This window comes from Macaca mulatta, chromosome 3 (genome assembly GCF_049350105.2).
Source record: "Macaca mulatta isolate MMU2019108-1 chromosome 3, T2T-MMU8v2.0, whole genome shotgun sequence".
Lineage (NCBI taxonomy): Eukaryota > Metazoa > Chordata > Mammalia > Primates > Cercopithecidae > Macaca > Macaca mulatta.
In genome coordinates this window covers 156,636,152-156,655,028 of record NC_133408.1, presented here as the reverse complement: position 1 = coordinate 156,655,028, position 18,877 = coordinate 156,636,152, and the positions used below count along the sequence as shown (strand labels likewise).

The window sequence follows — 18,877 nt, the reverse complement described above, 5'->3', positions numbered from 1 at the left end:
AGTCTCTCTGTCAACTGAGTAAACATTACCTAAGTACTTCTTATGAACCTAGTCTTGTGTAGGTTTTTATGAATATGATTTTTTTTAAAGGCAAAGTTCTTATCCCCATGGAAAACTCTGTCTATCAAAGGAGACAAAGGGATAAGTGCTCTGGTTGTATGAGGAAAACATACAAATCTAAGGAAAACAAAGGAGGAGATCCCGACCCAAGCTGGGAAAAGTAATTTGCTCCTTCAAGGAGAGAGCCACCAGTTCTAAAACTTGAAGGATAAAGAAGAAGAAATTTAAAAAGCCACATTAGGTGTTTTCCTTCCTGTCTAGAATAACCAACCCACATTTCGTAACTGTCTAACCAGGTTGTACGAATCAAGGATCAGTGTATATATAAATTTTGTTCCAGATTTTAAGTCAATACTCTTTTAATAGACTCTGCCAGCCTGCTATGAGTAGTACTGGGCACCTCTTGGTACAATTTATTTTATGACTAAAGGGTACATGTATAAAAGATGGCATTGCCCAGCCAGGTAACAAAATTGTCCGAGACTTTGTAAACTCATTCACTTTATGAAAGGAAAAGAGACCTCAGCAAAGCAAAACATTACTTTAACCAGCTACTATAATAAATGCTATTTATTATTCTAACGAAGAATCTTGATCATTCAGTCGCCAGGCCTGAGCAGTGGTGGATAACTGCTACCACTTTGCATCTCCTGTGTATATCCCACAGATTAATTGTGCTCTTGTCTGACTTGAGTTACTATAGCCTTTGAATGACAAAGAACATTGTAGAAAATTAACAGATTGAAAACAGAAACCATCCTCATCTGAGACCATTTTTTATAGTGAATACATTTATATTTTCATTGAAGTTTCCCTTCTCTCTCTACTTGATCTAAATCTCTTGACATCATTTCTCAATGCAATGAAGAGTTCATACCCTTCCCATTTTCACTATTATTTTGCTGTCTCTCTTAGTGGATGCCTTGATTAAGCCTTATTCTTTATATGAATGTTGATGCTATTCTTAGTGCTGTAACAGCAGCTTTGTTTCAAAGAAATAGTAGACACTGCAAGATGCTAGAGATACTACAATAAAGCCATACTTTAAAAAATCACAATGTAATTTGGTAAGTGTTGCTAAAGGTAAAAATATTAAAGATTAACAGAAGTAGAGAGATAGTGTACAGACTATCAGAGAAGGCTTCTCAGGAGGTGACATTTGATTTGGATAGTGATTTGGACAGATGAATAAGGGAAAAGGGAGACTTGTAGGCGGAGTGTCATGAGAAACACGGCATGTTCAAGAAATAAAAATTGGCTTCATGTGACTAGAAAATAGGACATATGGGAAAGGGACTGGATTGTGACAGAAGCCAAAGTTGGCTAGCAGCTCATGCTGTGCTAAGGAATCCGAACCTGGGTCTTATCTTCAGTGGAATGGGAACCAATGATACCTTTTAAGTAGAGGAGTGATGTGATCAGATCTAGTTAGACACGAGATTCTGCCATTATCGTGGAAGAAAATGAATCTATTCACTGAGGTTTGAGAAACTATGGACAAGGAAGCTATAGCATCAGGTTGGGAACACTGACCTAAGTGACTGTTGGTTAAGTCAAATGTGAAAAGCCCGGCACAGTGGCTCACGCCTGTAGTCCCAGCACTTTGGGAGGCCAAGGCGGGCAGATCACTTGAGCCCAGGAGTTTGAGACCAGCCTAGACAACATAGCGAAACCCCATCTCTACAAAAGGTACAAAAATTAGCTAGGCATGGTGGTGCACACCTGTGGTCTCAGCTACTTGCTAGGCTGAGAAGTAGGAGGATCACCCGAGCGTAAGAGGTGAAGCCTGCAGCAAGCTGAGATCATGCCACTGCACTCCAGCCTGGGTGACAGGGCAAAACTCTCACATGAAAAAAAAAAGAGGGTAAAATTCATAAGATAAGCATTTCCTTTCCCTAGGATATTTATACCCTCCTTCTCTGATACAGGTTGTCAACTCCATGGGAGAACTGCATTTTTCTCTGAAGCCTAATGTTTAAATAACAGCATTCTTACTCTCTTAGCATGAGTAACAATAATAATTTAGTCAGAGCGAGCAAATAATATTGCAAGCTGAAGGAAATTCCATACCTGAGACACTTTGCCTATTAGAATCGGAGTCCCCGTTACTGGAATTAGAATTGTTGGAAGAGTTGTTGTCAACCCCTCCCAGAAGGGGGCGCAAGTGGCTTACTGAGACTTGTTCAATGAATGAAGTTCCATACTTGCGAAAATACCACCATTCAAATATCTAAAACAGAAAAATAAGCGTGTTTATGGTCCCTGTTATCATTTATGACTTCTATACACATGCCCACAAAACATGTTACATTTACTAATTCTATCCACCTTAAGTACATTTTATTTCAAAAACTGTTTATTCTAAAAATTAGTTTTTAGTAAAATTAATAATAACATTTAAAATTCTCAGTGTGGTTTTCTCTGCTTAATACTGGTTTCAAAAAACTATAATATCAATCATGGATAAAAGAACACTGTTAAGAACTGCTCAATATAATTTTTCTCCAAATTTGTATATAATATTCAAATAACAAAATCACCATAGATGAAAGACAATTCCAGAAATGTATATAAATAACTCAGTTTTTGAAATATGGCTTATGAAATATTCCAGTTCTTTGCACTTTATATTCTGATAAAAACCATACCTGTGTAAAATGCTTAGGAGCAAAATCGGGGAGGGGAGGTGGCGGAGGTGTTTGGTAAGACCTCCTTAAGGAAATACTGGTTTTACAGAACAAAAGAATGAGATGTATCCCATTTCCCACATGGATAGCACCCAGCCACTGAGGTTCAGCATTATCCCACTTGCAGAGAAGTGCTTTATAAACACAAGCATCTGTTGTACACCATTAATGTTTACTAGTTCACAAGCCTACTAATTGTTATGTACTGTGAATTACAAAAGGGAAAAGAAATAACTTTCAGTAACGAAAGAACAATGATGCTTATATGATTAGACTGAAGTCAGGACTTCCTAAGCACTGGAAAAGCAGTGACCTCCCCCAACACTTCTTACCTGGGCTCTCTGCCTCTCTACAGTGAACACTTCCTACCACTGCTTAAAGTGGCTCTCTCCCACATCTTTTTCTCTCCTCCCTGATTGGGGGTTTCCTTAGGCAGTCACAAATCATTCCACAGAAGAAATTTAAGAATCAATCATATCCCAGAGTCTCATAGGATAGCTACATTTTATAACATAAAATGTGCAATTAACATAGAATTACTTTTATCCTTACTTATTCCATAAAAACAAGATTATCTACTCTGGAATGGACTTTTGGCTATAATTTTAAAACTGATGTTTTCTCTCTTTTGTTCTATTAAAGATTTCTAAAAAGATATAAGGAACATTTATGAACGACCAGAAGGAAGTATCAATCCAATGAAACATTTCCAATCCTATAACGACACCTTGATTTAATCCCAGGGAGTTACTCTTTTTGACTATAGGTTGAGTAGCCCTTAAATGAAATGCCTGGAACCAGAAATGTTTTGGATTTTGAGTATTTTTAGATTTTGGAATATGTGTATCACACTGGTTGAGCATCCCTAATCCAAAAATCCAAAATCCAAAATGCTCCAATGAGCACGTCCTTTGAGTGTCATGTCAGCACTCAAAAAGTTTCAGATTTTGGAGCACTTAAGATTTCGGATTTTCAGATTTTAAAGTGCTCAACCTATCGTGAATTATCACATGTTAAAACATCCAAGTATTTTCTCTGGGCAGAGAGGGGAGAATATACTAGAAAGTTAAGAAGGGACAAGACTAATCTGTAACATTTGGAATGACTAGGAATGGGATTTTGCATAAAGGAAGAAAGTTCAGGAATGATAAATTTACACACCATGGATCTAGAAGGGAGTCTAGAAGGGATCTAGAAGGTGAGTTATTATCTGAACATTAGTTTCTTCAACTGTAAGTGGAAATCATATTTATTGTTTATCTCAAGGGTCCTCAATTTTCATACTAACCCCATGTAAAACACCTAAGTCAGTGCCTGCTGCAGTTGGTTGTCAAAAGTAATAGCAAAGCTGCCATTTATTATGTTAACGATGCACATCCCTTCCACGGGCAGCATACCTCACATGCTACCATGAGGCACCCCTCTTTATGCCAGTCTACAATTCAGGTTAGTACAGCATTTTGCCTGTTACTAGACCGTTGGTAGAAAGTACTGGAAATCATCATGACAAAGGGTACTGCTCACTGTACAGTCCTGACCACTAAACAAGGCTCTCAGTAGATTCATGGCTTTGCCTTTATTAGAAGAGAAGACTCCAAAGGACCCAGAAAATTATTTGCCCCAAGTCATTTTTCTGCTTTCCATATTGTGCTGCTGGAGCACCTGCCAGTCCTAAGTTCACTGATTCCATCACACAGCACTACATGTTCCACACCAACCATAAGCAGTGCTCCAGGATTACAGACTTGGCCCCTGCCACCACAAGTCTATGTCACAGATCCATAATACCTCTCACAGGCTCCTGACATGCCTGTACCCATCACACACACACAAACCCTGGCTTTCTTCAGATTTCTCAGTTCTTCCAGCAGAACCATAAAGTGTCAGTGCTACAAAGGACCTTAAAGGTCTACATAGAGTCCACTTACAGCTGCAGAATGAGAACTACCCATCAACGTAGAATGACCTGACCAAAGTCTCATGGCTAATTAAATAGTCACTCAGCCAGAAGCCCCTGCTCTCTGTCACTATCTTACCAAGGCCCTGTAACAAGGCTTTTTATAGCTCCCTTGCTTCATGTAAACAGACAGATGTAGCCTATCATTCCTTTTTTCAAATCTTTACTTCCAAGTGCCCTCTGACACTGTCCCTTTGCGCTTTCCTAGTTATAAAAACCAATCCAGAAGTAGTCTATCAACTGGGACCAGATTACTCATCCTAAGGTAAAAATGACTTGTATTAACTGGACATTTGCTTTGTAATAGGTGATAGACCTTCGACCCAGTATTTCTAATGCAGTAATAACAGACCTCAGTGAAGACTGGGTTATTCATGCAGCTGTTCGGGGAGGAAAAGGAGGGCCTTCTCAGGTCTGTCATATCCCTGCAATATTACAGCCCCTGTGTGTACAGAGAACACAAGTACAAAAATGGACCTCTGCTGTGTACAAGGGACACTAGAATAAAAAAGGACCCTGTCCTTCTAATAAATATTGAATGAACAACTAGTAAAGAAAGAAGGGAATAACTCAAAACCTTCTGAAACTTCAAACATAGTGTCCTCATCTAGGGTCTTAACATTAAAATCTTTCCCTTATTCTGAATCATGTCAGGCTTTAGGCGATTACCTCACAGTATTTTAAAAGAGCTGCACAGATCCAAATGGGCAGATGGTGTTATTTAATGCGCACATATTCGGTGTCACTTTGAATTCTTTTCCCTGGTGCATACCTACAATGTAAACAGCAGAGCTCTCATAAACAAATTTAGATTTTAAAAGTACTTCTTGGACATGCTAGTAGCTCAGTGGGCCTGTCACAGTGGAACAAAACAGTTTTTAGTCTGACAGATCACCAAAAAATTAAAATACAAATATGCATTTCATAGTTTTAAAAACCTCTCCTGTGCTTTTTCCCTATTCATGCTCTTCCCCTAAGAAGGTCAGGTAAGATGAGAATAAAAAGTATCAAGCGGGTTTGGGATTTAGGAAGTCAACAGGGACCTTACCATTTAGTTTAAAGGCAAAACCCCTTTAAACTAGATAGCTGGGCTATGCGACCTTGGTTGCTTTTCTTGATTCCTTGGGGATTAGCTTTCTAATGTGTAAAATAAGATTATTGTAAGCATTCAGTTAATGTTGGACAGAGAGACGGAGAGAGAAAGGCAGGGATGACTAGAAGACTGAATGGAAGGATAGTTGGAAGGTTGACTGGATGGATGATAAGGGCTGGTCTGGTTGATGTAATGGGAGATTGTCTAAATAAACAACAGGATCAATAAAAGATTTTGTGTTCATTTTGTTTTTTACGAAAAAGAGAGGCTCACACATATTTGTGCTAGGGGAAAAGAATCCAGTGGAAAGAGAGAAACTGATGGTGGGAAACAGTACAAATTACCCAGAGACATGATGCCAAGTAGGAAGCATATCTATTCTGCCTTTTAAAAGTAACCCACCGGCCGGGTGCAGTGGCTCACGCCTGTAATCCCAGCACTCTGGGAGGCCGAGGTGGGCGGATCACCTAAGGTGAGGAGTTCGAGACCAGCCTGGCCAACATGGTGAAACCTCATCTCCACAAAAATACAAAAATTAGCCAGGCATGGTGGTGGGCACCTGTCATCCCAGCTACTCGGGAGGCTGAGGCAGGAGAATTGCTTGAACCCAGGAGGCGGAGGTTGCAACGAGCCGAGATCGCGGCAGTGCACTCCAGCCTGGGTAACAGAGTGAGACACCGTCTCAAAAAAACAACAAAAAAAACCAACCACTTCTTGCTCTAAGATAGGAAGAAAGAGAAAGAATGAACAGGGGGAGACATTCTATTTTGGAAAGTAGAGTGTGTTATGAGCTGTTTCCCAGGCTAGAAGGCAATAACCGGATAAAAACTGGGTGACACTGATCTCAGTGGAGATGCAGGGAAGGTTTATCTTCTGGGAATAAGGGAGGTGGGGACGGAATTGGGAATGAGGGCTGAGGAAGTGGTTTGGACCTATATCTTGCAAGGCAGAAGGGCCAGAAGCTATACTCAAGGCCCATATCATATTTAAAACAAAGATACTTTGGCAAGGACCCAGTTACCAATGCCCAGTGAGTTCCTTCATTATTATTTGACAGAAGCAGAGAGGATAGCCAAGGAGTACTGGGGCTGGGAGCTGGGGGCAGAGACCCAGGTTTCCAGCTGCCCTAAGCTTCAAACTTGTCTCATGTTTACCTGCAGGGAACAAAAATCTGGCAAAGGAACAATAAACAAGGCCCTTCCATCAATCTTGCAGACCTAAAAGCCTTTGCTCAAGATGCCTAGATTCTTCCTATCCAATAAGTCCTCCTCTTCTTTTGAATTGCATATTCTGTATATAAAACACTTCATGCGTCAGGAATTTCCCTATGCCCTATTATCACACTCAAAAATGCCTCCAGATTTCCACACAGCAAAAGCATAGTAATTCCACACCAACGCCATTAAACCTGTGGGAAATCGAAAGATGTCAAAGCTTGAAATTGGCTAAGTGCTTGTTAAGAATTACAATGATGTCACAGGAGGATAGATACAGTGATGGTAGAGGCTGAAGAAGGAATATGAAACTTTATGGCAGTCTACTCCTAGATAGAAAGATTGCCAAACCAACACCTGCTCTAAGTCTTCAAAAATATATCTGGTGGTAAACGGTTTTTTTTTGTTTGTTTGTTTTTGTTTTTTTTTTTTTTTTTGGCAAAAGGGGATTATCTGGGCTAAAGAAGATAAACCTAGGCAGTTGGCATGTGTTACAGTAATACCTGTAACATTTTTAGTTTCTTTTTTGATCCTAAAGTATATTCTTTTTACCATATTGACTCTTACAAAGTCCTTCCTAATTCCTTATGACAGATAAAACTTTTTTTTTTTTTTACATTCTTGGTTTCTGTATATTTTGTTTAGGAATATGGAATAGCAACCGAGTGGGTCTTGGCCTCCTGCTTCCTAGATCTCAGTCAATCCCTCCTCAGCCACCTGTTCCCCTAAACAGTTGCAGGGGCCATGTAAACTGGCATCCTGCCCTTCCACCCGCCTTTCTGGCCACCTGTTGCCAAGACTTTAAGAAAACACAGGGAAGTAAGGCTCTCTTCAAGGTCAACAGCCAATGGTCCATCCCCACCTCAGTGTCTCTAAGTTCACAGGACGAGATTTTCCACCGCAGCATTAACTACTGTGGCCTAAAAAGGAGGGTAACTCTCCTGAGCAAAAAGCCATGGAGACCACTGAGAATTGGGAAAAGCCAGCCTGTGTCATTCACCCCAAGTCCTGCCAGCTGTCCTCCAGGTCCCTCCTCTAGAGATTCTAATTCAGTTAGTCTGGGTGGTGCTTGGAATGTATCATTTTAAACAAGTTCCCAGATAATTCTGACGCAGGCAGTTAATTCATTCATTCCTTGGATCTTATGTGCATTTGACAAATATTTTCTAAGTATTTATGCTGGCATTTTGTATACAGTAGTATACAAAAACACAGATATGGTTCCTGCCTTTGTGATGTTTCTATTCTAAAGAGAAAGAAGACAATAAATGATTACACAAATAAAATATAAATGTGCTAAGTACTGGTCTATGTTCTAGGCTGGACAAATCTGGACTAACCCACGGCCAATTGGAAAAAGAAAAAATGTTTCCTCCAAAGAAGGTTGCAGTCTTCCTCCTCCCTCTTTCTTTTCCTTTTTCTTTTCTCTTTCCCTCTCCCCACTCTCTCTTTCTTATCTACCTGACCCACTTCTGTGTGTCTGTTAAAATGAAAATATCAACCGTTACACCCTGCTGCTATCCACCTTCCCAGGCAAACCTTAGGAGAGGCAGAATGACGCTAGGGCAGAGTGGTGGAAATTTAAATTCTAGTCTTCACTCCATCCTTACCTAGCAAAGTTTCCTAGGTAAGTCACAAGTTTTCTGAATGCCTAGTCCTTAGGTCTTCACTGATTTAAAGTGGATTGCTTCTGAGCATTCTTGCTCAGCACTGCAACTACATGACTTTCAAGTCTCTCAATTTGTGCTGAAATGTAAGCTGAAAAAGCCAAAATGGCAGTTTTGTCCCTTTATCCGCCATTAGTTCATTCACCTTCTTCACCTTTGCCATAGCTTATCATTAATCTGTTCTACCCAAATGCTCATGTCCACAATCAGTCCACGACAGGTATCAATCTACTTTCTTTGCCTGACACGGGGTCTCCTGCAGAAGATCATTTACTTCCGTGGTGAACACAAGAAGCTGTAATCTGACAAGGTTAAATGAGCCTGTTTCCTCTCATTGTCTGCAGGCTCCCCAGCCATCTGGCCCTCACAGCATATCTCTCATTCTTTATTCTAGAGTCAAGAGGCAAGGTGCTTCAGAGATGACACAGCTTGACAGAGATGATGTGCTACTTCCCACCCCAACCCCCCAAGAGCCCTTGTAATCAAGTTTCCCTGCGTCTTTTTCCACTCTTTGTTCCAGAATCACCATCATTTTGGGTGATCCATATGCCTATCAATTAAAGTGCTACCTGAAGTGCAGTTCAAGTTCTTGAGATGGATGAAAAGGGGGTGAAAGGAGACACAGCAATCTTCAATTCCGCTCTCTTACTTTTGAATAAGAGGAGAAGGAAGGCAAGGTCAGAGAACTGGGTTTGAATCTCATGATTTAACTGCTATATAATCTTGGCCAAATTATTTAAACTTTGTGTCTGTTTATACTTAGCAATATAAAGACACTGGTCATACCTACCACTCAGAATTTCAATCAGAATTAAATGAAATAATATATGCAAAGTGCTTAATATAGTACACCTGGCATGGAGTGGTAACTCAATAAACAGATCTTTTTGTTATAACTCATTCCTATTCAATTGTCATCTGCTACCACTTTCCCAAAAACACACTTCTTTTACATTTAATCCATGAACTAATTATTTTATTTATCATTCTGATTTTCTCCATTTCCTGTTCTTGATTCTGACCTTTAAAAATTATGCTCTGGATGCCTCTTAAAAATATCTCTGTTTTATACACACACACACACACACACACACACACACACACACACACATACACATATATGTACATGTTTATCTATATACATATACACACATATACATATCCTCTATCCTATTAAAATGTGTATTGATCCCTGTATCCAATGAAATACATACACACACATTTTAATAGGTATATAGGAATCTATGTATAAATGTCAATGCAACATATAGAATTTTATGCATTCTATCACATTTTGAGATAATTAAGGCAAGCATTTTCTGCACGTATCCACCTTCCACTCCCAAAAGCGAAGCAAAATCCAGAGATTTTCTACACTGAAATAAACACTGCCTGCAGAGGCTGGGCATGTCTTTGCTAGCAGATAAAAGACTAACTTGGCAGGTCTACACTGTGATGACAGGTGCAGTTCTTGTGGATGGAACTGGACTGGGATGGGAAGTCTTGTGCCAAGCAGACAGAGGGGTATCTTGAAATTCAGCAAGGGAAAAAGCTGGATGGATGGATACAGGCACAGGAACTAAAAGGGAAGAGTGAGCTAGATGGTATAACAAAGTCATTGCTAGCTTTCAACTTGTGAACTAAGAAGTATTAGGGATATCTCATAAAATATACACCTGTTTATTTTTAAACACATTGTATATTTTTTCAGTTAACTGACTTTTTCTTTACAGAGGAAATACCAGGGTTTTTGTTGTTTTTAGCTCTCTTTTCCAAAGAAATTCAATTTAATTTGATAATTTCAGTCTCCAGCATAGAAACTGTGAGGCCCCCAAATAATCAATTTCCCCAGGGTCAGCCCTATACTTTAAATGTCCACGGTAGGCTCTTAGAACATTCTTAGGGGAGATCAGTTAGGTAATTGTCTCCCTAGGGCCAGGAAGCAAACTGCTAAGCACTTCCATGCACACAGCTATTTTGCAGGGCACCTTATCCTTTACCTCAATGCCACCTCTCCCTGAAATGCACTCAGCAGAAAAGGATAGTGGCTGAATAGAAACCTTACCCTGGGTTCATTTCGAGGTCTGGCAAAGCTGAGTCCCTAAATGCTAGGCATGTCAACAAGCTCTAAAGCAGGAGCCTAAAGCTGTACACACTGTAGTTACTTAGCTCTCACTACAGACCAGCATTTTGAGAGAGACCTTTCAAAATTTTCCTACAGGAGAGGTTTTCCTTTGCTCAAAGTTTCCTATTAGTCGGAAGTATCCTCTGCTTCCTGAGAATGCTGCAAGGCAAATGTACCATAAGATAGCCCAGCAATGATCATCCGGCTCAGCAGGGGCACAGAAAACCGCACCGGCCCAGATCTGCAAAGGTGGCCATGCTCTAGGGAAATCCCTTTATTGCTGTTGGGGCTTCACCATCTTTGAGTTAAAAAAGGAAACAAAGATTAGGCCTAGCTTACCAGAGTGAAAGGAAACAACCCACACTGAGGTAATTAATTTATAGCCTGTGAATCTACACCAAGCTACTGCTAGAATAAAGTCCAGACCTACCATTCGTACAGCAGGCTAGAAAAACGGCTGACCACGGAGGCAGTGAAATGAGTGACAGAGTGCAGGCTGTCTGCACAAGATGGCCTGGGTTCCAAGCCTGCTCCTCCATTGCTAGCTGTGTGACCTAAGGCAGGTTACTAACTGGCCTATTCTACCTACTGAGGCTATGCGTAAGTAAAAAGGAAACAATCAAGCAATGACCTTGTTGTACTGTGGGGAAGAGTAAATGAGTTAGCATGCAAAGTGCTTTAGATCAGTGCCTGACATCATCTAAGTAGGTAACAGTTTCCAGTGACCTTCCCCTGAGAGGAGGAATGTACAAACAAAAGCCTACCTTTCAGCATCAGAGTGAATTACTGGTTTCAGTATGAAATGGTATCCAGAAAAGTTCTTTTTTCCTATTTGTTCACTTAAAAAGTATTTCCAAGATGTTTTGAATGAAAATGTTAAAATATTATTGTAAATGTAAATGATAGTTATCCGAGGGAGACTTGTAATGCCTTCCCCTTCTCCCCCCACAAAACATATATGCTAAAAGATTGCCATGTTGTGGGCACATATTTAGTAAGAATTTACCAAGCATTTTCCCAGTCTGAAGTTGCTTCACTCTATTTAGGAATATTAAGGTAGGTTTTTAATCATAAAGGGATGCCGGATTTTGTCAGATGCTTTTTCTGTATCTACTGAGATGATCACGTGATTTTTGTTTTTAATTCTGTTCATGTGGTGTATCACATTTATTTACTTGCGTATGTTAAACCATCCCTGCACCCCTGGTATGAAACCCACTTGATCATGGTGAATTATCTTTTTGGACATGCTGTTGGATTCAGTTAGCTAATATTTTACTGAGGATTTTTGTATCTATGTTCATCAGAGATATTGATCTGTAGTTTTATTTTTTTGTTATATTGTTTCCTGGTTTGGGTATTAGCGTGATACTGGCTTCACAGAATAATTTAGGGAAGATTCCCTCTTTATCTTTTGGAATAGGGTCAACAGGATTGGTACCAATTCTTCTTTGAATGTCTGATAGAATTCAGCTGTGAGTCTGTCTGGTCCTGGACTTTTTTTGTTGTTGGTTAATTACCATTTCAATCTCGCTGCTTGTTATTGGTCTATTCAGACTTTCTATTTCTTCCTGGTTTAATTTAGGATGGTTGTATATTTCCAGGAATTCATCCATCTCCTCTAGGTTTTCTAGTTTATGCGTGTAAAAGTGTTCAAAGTAGCCTTGAATTATCTTTTGTATTTCTGTGGTATCGGTTGTAATATCTCCTACTTCGTTTCTAATTGAGCTTATATGGATCTTCTCTCTTCTTTTCTTGCTTAATCTCACTAATGGTCTATCAATCTTATTTATCTCTTCAAAAGAATCGGCATAGAAGGGACATACCTTAAGGCAATAAAAGCCATCTCTGACAAACCCACAGCCAACATTATACTGAATGAGGAAAAGTTGAAAGCATTTCCCCTGAGAACAGGAAAAAGACAAGGATGCCCACTTTCACCACTTCTATTCAACATAGTACTGGAAATTCTAGCCACAGCAATCAGACAAGAGAAAAAAATAAAGGGCATTCAAATCGGTAAAGAGGAAGTCAAACTGTCACTGTTTGCTGATGACATTATCATATACCTGGAAAACCCTAAAGACTTATCCAAAAAGCTCCCAGGACTGGTAAATGAATTCAGCAAAGTTTTAGGATACAAAATTAATGTACACAAATCAGTAGCCCTGCTATACACCAACAGCAACCAAGCTGAGAATCAAATGAAGAAATCAACCATTTTTACAGTAGCTATAAAAAAAAACCTTAGGAATACACTTAACCAAGGAGGTGAAAAACCTCTACAAGGAAAACTACAAAACACTGCTGAAAGAAATCACAGACGACACAAACAAATGGAAACACATCCCATGCTCACGGATGGGTAGAATCAACATTGAGAAAATGACCATACTGCCGAAAGCAATCTACAAATTCAATGCAATTCCCATTAAAATATCACCATCATTATTCACAGAACTGGAAAAAAACAACCAAAAAATTCATATGGAACCTAAAAAGAGCCTGCATAGCCAAAGCAAAACTAAGCAAAAAGAAAAAATCTGGAGATATCACATTACCTGTCTTCAAACTATACTGTAAGGCGACAGTCACCAAAACAGCATGGTACTAGTATAAAAACAGGCATACAGACCTGTGAAACAGAATAAAGAGTCCAGAAATAAAGCCAAATAATTATAGTCGACTGATCTTGGACAAAGCACAACAAAAATATAAAGTGTGGAAAAGACACCCTATTCAACAAATAGTGCTGGGATAATTGGCAAGTCACATGTATACATAAGAATGAAACTAGATCCTCATCTCTCACCTTATACAAAAATCAACTCAAGATGGATCAAAGACTTAAATCTAAGACCTGATACCATAAAAGTTCTAGAAGATAACATTGGAAAAACCCTTGTAGACATCGGCTTAGGCAAAGACTTGATGACCAAGAAGCCAAAAGCAAGTGCAACAAAAACAAAGATAAATAGATGGGACTTAATTAAAGTAAAAAGCTTCTGCACAGCAAAAAAAAATCAGCAGAATTAACAGACAATCCACAGAGTAGCAGAAAATCTTCATAATATACACATCTGACAAAGGACTAATATCCAGAATCTACAAGGAATTCAAATAAATCAGCAAGAAAAAAAAAATCCCTTCAAAAAGTAGGCTAAAGGCTAGGTGCAGTGGCTCACATCTACAATCCCAGCACCTTGGGAGGCCGAGGCGGGTTGGTCACCTGAGGCCAGACCAGCCTGGCCAACATGGGGAAACCCTGTCTCTAATAAACACAAAAAATTAGCCAGGCATGGTGGCTTATGCCTGTAATCCCAGCTAATTGGGAGGCAGAGGCAGAATTGCTTTAACCCGGGAGGCAGAGGTTGCAGTGAGCCGAGATTGCGCCATTGCACTCCAGCCTGGGCAACAAGAGAGAAAACTCCGTCTCAAAAAAAAAAAAAAAAAAAAGTGGGCTAAAGACAAGAATAGATAATCCTCAAAAGAAGATATACAAATGGCCAAAAAAAAACCATGAAAAAAATGCTCAATATCACTAACGATCAGGGAAATGCAAATCAAAACCACAATGCAGTATCACTTTACTTCCTGTAAGAATGATTATAATAAAAAAGTTTAAAAATGGAATACTACTCCACCATAAAAAGGAATGAAATAATGGTATTTGTAGCAATCTGGATGGAATTAGAGATCATTATTCTAAGTGAAGTAACTCAGGAATGGAAAACCAAAAGTATGTTCTCACTCGTAAGTGGGAGCTAAGCTATGAGGACGCAAAGGCATAAGAATGATACAATGAACTTTGGAGACTCAGAGGAGGAAAGAGTGGGAAGGGAGTGAGGGATAAAAGACACAGTGTACACATTGGGTACCGTGTACACTGCTCAGGGGATGGATGCACCAAAATCTCAGAAATCACCACTAAAGAACTTATTCACCAAATACCACCTGTTTCCCAAAAACCTATTGAAATAAAAATTTAAAAATAAAAATAAACAAGCTTTGAAAGAAAAAAAAAGAATATTAAGGTAGGAACATGAAGACTTAGGTTCTAGGCCTGGCTTTGCTATAGACTAACCACATGAGCTTAGATAAAACATTTCCTTTTCTTTCTTCTGTTAGTCTCGATTTTCTCTTCTGAAAAATGAATGGCTTAGGGATGAATGACCCAAGTCCCATCACATCAACAATCCCTGCTTTTTAAAATTGATATATAATAGCTGTACATATTTTCAGGGTATACGTGATAATTTGACACCTTCATGTAATATGTAAAGATCAAATCAGGGTCGCTGGAATATCTACTACCTTAAATTTATCTTTCTTTTCTTTGTGCTGGTAACATTCAAATTATTCTCTTCTGACTATTTTGAAGTATACAACAGATTGTTAACTATAGTCACCCTAGCAATCTGTCAAACATTAGGTCTTATTTATTCTATTTAACTGGTATATTTGTACCTATTAATCAATCTCAATCAGGCATGGTGGCTCACACCTGTAATCCCAGAACTTTGTGAGGCCGAGGGAAGAGTATTGCTTGAGCCCAGGAGTTCAATACCAGCCTAGGCAATATAGGGAGATCCCATCTCTACAAATAATATAAAAAATTAGCCAGACATGATGGCACGCACCTGTGGTCCCAGCTACTTGGGGGGCTGAGACAAAGGACTGCCTGAGCCCAGGAGGTCAAGGTTACAATCAAATGTGCAGTGTGCAGTACACTGCAGCCTGCATGACCTTCCCAGCCTCTGGTAACCACCAATCTACTCTGTATCATTGAGATCTACTTTTAAAATTCCTATATATGAGTAAAAATATGCAATATATGTCTTTCTGTGCTTGGCTTATTTCACTTAACATAAGTACCTCCAGTTCCATCCATGTTGCTGCAAATAACAGAATTCCATTCTTTTTTATCACTGAAAAACATTCTATTGTGGAATACTCAAATTCCAAAGAGAATCATTTACAAATTAATCTCTGTTCCCTGATCCAATCATTCTCCCTAGTAATCATGTATTTCCCTCAACAAAATTCCTCTTTTCCCCCTCCCACAACTTGTTTCTCCACCATAACTTGTTTTGCCAGGATCCAAGACCCTAATCTTTCTGTAACCTCAAGATCATATATAAGCTTCTTAACCCCATTGAGATATTGGGCAATCACTCTGTAGTTCTCCTGTGCACGTTAATAATAAATTTCTTACGCCTTTTCTCTTATTAATCTGTCATTTGTCAGTTGATTTTTCTGTCAACCTTTCAAGGGTGAAGGGGAAGTTTTCTGTTCATCTCTACAATATATACCACATATTCTTTTCCCATTCATCAATTGATGGGTACTTACATTGATTCTAAATTTTGGCTATTAAGAATAGTGCTGCAATAAACATGGGACTGCAGGTATCTCTTTAATATACTGATTTCCTTTCTTTTGGATATATATCCAAGTAGTGGAATTGCTGGATCATATGCCATTTCAACTTCTAGCTTTTTGAGAAACATCCATCTGTTTTCCATAGTGGCTGTACTGATTTACAATCCCACCAACAGTGTACAAGAGTACCGCTTTCTCCACATCCTCACCAGCTTCTGTTATATCCAGTTTTTGTTTTGTTTTGTTTTTTGAGACGGAGTCTCACTCTGTTGCCCAGGCTAGAGTGCAGTAGAACCATCTCAGCTCACTGCAACCTCTGCCCCCTGGGTTTAAGTGATTCTGCTGCCTCAGTCTCCTGAGCAGCTGGGACTACAGGCGTGTGCCACCACACCCGGCTAATTTTGTATTTTTAGTAGAGACAGGGTTTCACCATGTTAGCCAGGCTGGTCTTGAACTCCTGGCCTCAAGTGATCCTCCTGCCTCTGCCTCCCAAAGTGCTGTGATTGCAAGTGTGAGCCACTGCACCTACCATACTCTGTCTTCCTGGGCATGGTGGCACATGCCTGTAGTCCCAGCTACTCTGGAGGCTGAGGCAAGAGAATCACTTGAAGCCATTCTAACTGTATTGAGATGATAGGTCATTGTGGTTTTGGTCTGCATTTCTCTGAGGATTAGCGATACTGAGCATTTTTTCATATACCTGTTGCCCATTTGCATGTCTTCTTTTGAGAAATGTTTATTCAGATCTTTGCCCATTTTATAATTAGATTATTTGGGGATTTGCTATTGAGTTATTTGAGCTCCTTATATATTCTGGTTATTAATCTCTTGTCAGATGAATAGCTTGCAAATATTTTCTCCCATTCTATGAGTTGTCTCTTCAGTTCATTGTTTCCTTTGCTGTGCAGGAGCTTTTTAGCTTGATATAATCCCATTTGTCTATTTCTGCTCTGGCTGCCTGTGCTTTGAGGTCTTTCCCAAAAAATCTTTACCCAGACTAACGTCCTGGAGCATTTCTCCAATGTTTTCTTTCACAAGTGTCATGGTTTCAGGTCTTAGATTTAAGTATTTAATTCATTTTTATTTGATTTTGCATATGGTGAGAGACAGAGTTCCAGCTTCGTTCTTAAACATATGGTTATTCAGTTTTTCCAGCACATTTACTGAAGAGACTGTCCATTCTCCAACATATGTTCTCAGTGCCTTTGTCCAAAATGAGTCGACTGTAAATGTGTGGATTTACGTCTGGGCTCTCTATTCTGTTCCATTGCTACATGTCTGTTTTTACGCCAGTACCATGCTGATTTGGTTACTATAACTTTGTAAAATATTTTGAAGTCAGGTAGTGTGATGCCTCCAGTTGTGTTCTTTTTGCTCAGGATTGCTCTGGTTATTCAGGGTCTTCTGTGGTTCCATAAAAATTTTAGATTTTTTTTTTCTATTTCTGTAAAGAATGTGATTGGTATTTTGATAGGGATTGCATTAAATGTGCAAATTTATTTGCAGAGTATTGTCATTTTGATGATATTAATTCTTCCAGTCCATGAGCAAAAAATATCTTTCCATTTTTTGTGTGTCCTCTTCAATTTTTTTCCATCAGGGTTTAATAGTTTTCCTTGTATACATCCTTCACTTTTTTTTATTAAATTAATTCCTAGGTATTTTACGCTCTTTGTAGCTATTGTAAATGGGATTGCTTTCTTGATTTCTTTTTCAGATTGTTCACTGTTAGCATATATGTTACTGATTTTTGTATGCTGATTTTGTATCCTGCAATGTTATTGAATTCATTTATCAATTCTAACCATTTTTGGTGGAGGCTTTAGGTTTTTCTAAATATAAAATCATGTTGTCTGCAAACAGGGCTCACTTGACTTCTTCCTTTTTCAGAGTTTTCTCTTCTATAACCTGTCTCACTGAAACTGATCTCCCCTTTTCATTACTTTCTCTCATTATCTTCTGTCTACTCTTTGTCCTCTCTAGATATCATGTAATTCTCAATATATTAATACAGTTTCTTACTTAGCTCTAAATAGTAAGTATATTGCCTCCTAATGAAAATCTTTTTTAATTAATAAAGTTAGAAACCTTTGGAGTGAGAGATTCATTCCCATACCCTCAGCACTTACCACAATTTTTTCTGTGGTTTTCTAGCAAAACAGTTTCTGCTGGCTTCCCTCCACCAAATCCTCTCTCAGATTATTTTCCTCTGCCCTCAATCCCCTAGATTGAAGAGATTATCTAAAGCCTTTCTCTTCTCCATTCATTGCTCTAGGTCAGACTCAAATATTTTTACTATTTCCCATTTGGACAATTTATGTTGTTCCTCAACAGGTTAAGTAGAAGTAAATTTTTGAGGTTGTTCTCTGAAGCAAAGAGTTCGTGCCCCACCCCCTGACAAATGTGAAGACCAATGTAGGGCTGCTATATTCTTCTTTGCAAAGTAATAATAGTAAAATAGCACTACCATACACTATCACCATCATTTCAGAAGAACATTGTAACGTTAAAAAGTAAGAAGGACACAATCTCAGAATAAAATACAGTCCTTACATGGAATAAATTAGTGACCAGCTTTATAGCTTTATGGAGCCACTTTCTACAGGGTCTTTATTTTTCCCATGTCTCTAAAGAACAGGGAAAACTTCAGAGACACATACAGGTGAACTGATTAGTATTTAAGAGGTGACAT

The 18,877-nt window shown here is 39.0% G+C and overlaps 1 protein-coding gene across 28 annotated transcripts in view; it reads right to left on the bottom strand.

Moving 5' to 3' along the window:
• Positions 1-18,877, bottom strand: part of ST7 (suppression of tumorigenicity 7) — a 284,115-nt gene that overhangs the window by 118,408 nt on the left and 146,830 nt on the right. For 27 of the 28 annotated variants that reach the window (XM_015134739.3, XM_015134738.3, XM_015134740.3 and 24 more), the window contains 1 exon segment: positions 2,131-2,290. In XM_015134739.3, coding sequence (XP_014990225.1) covers positions 2,131-2,290 — 160 coding nt within the window. 28 annotated transcript variants of the gene reach the window in all.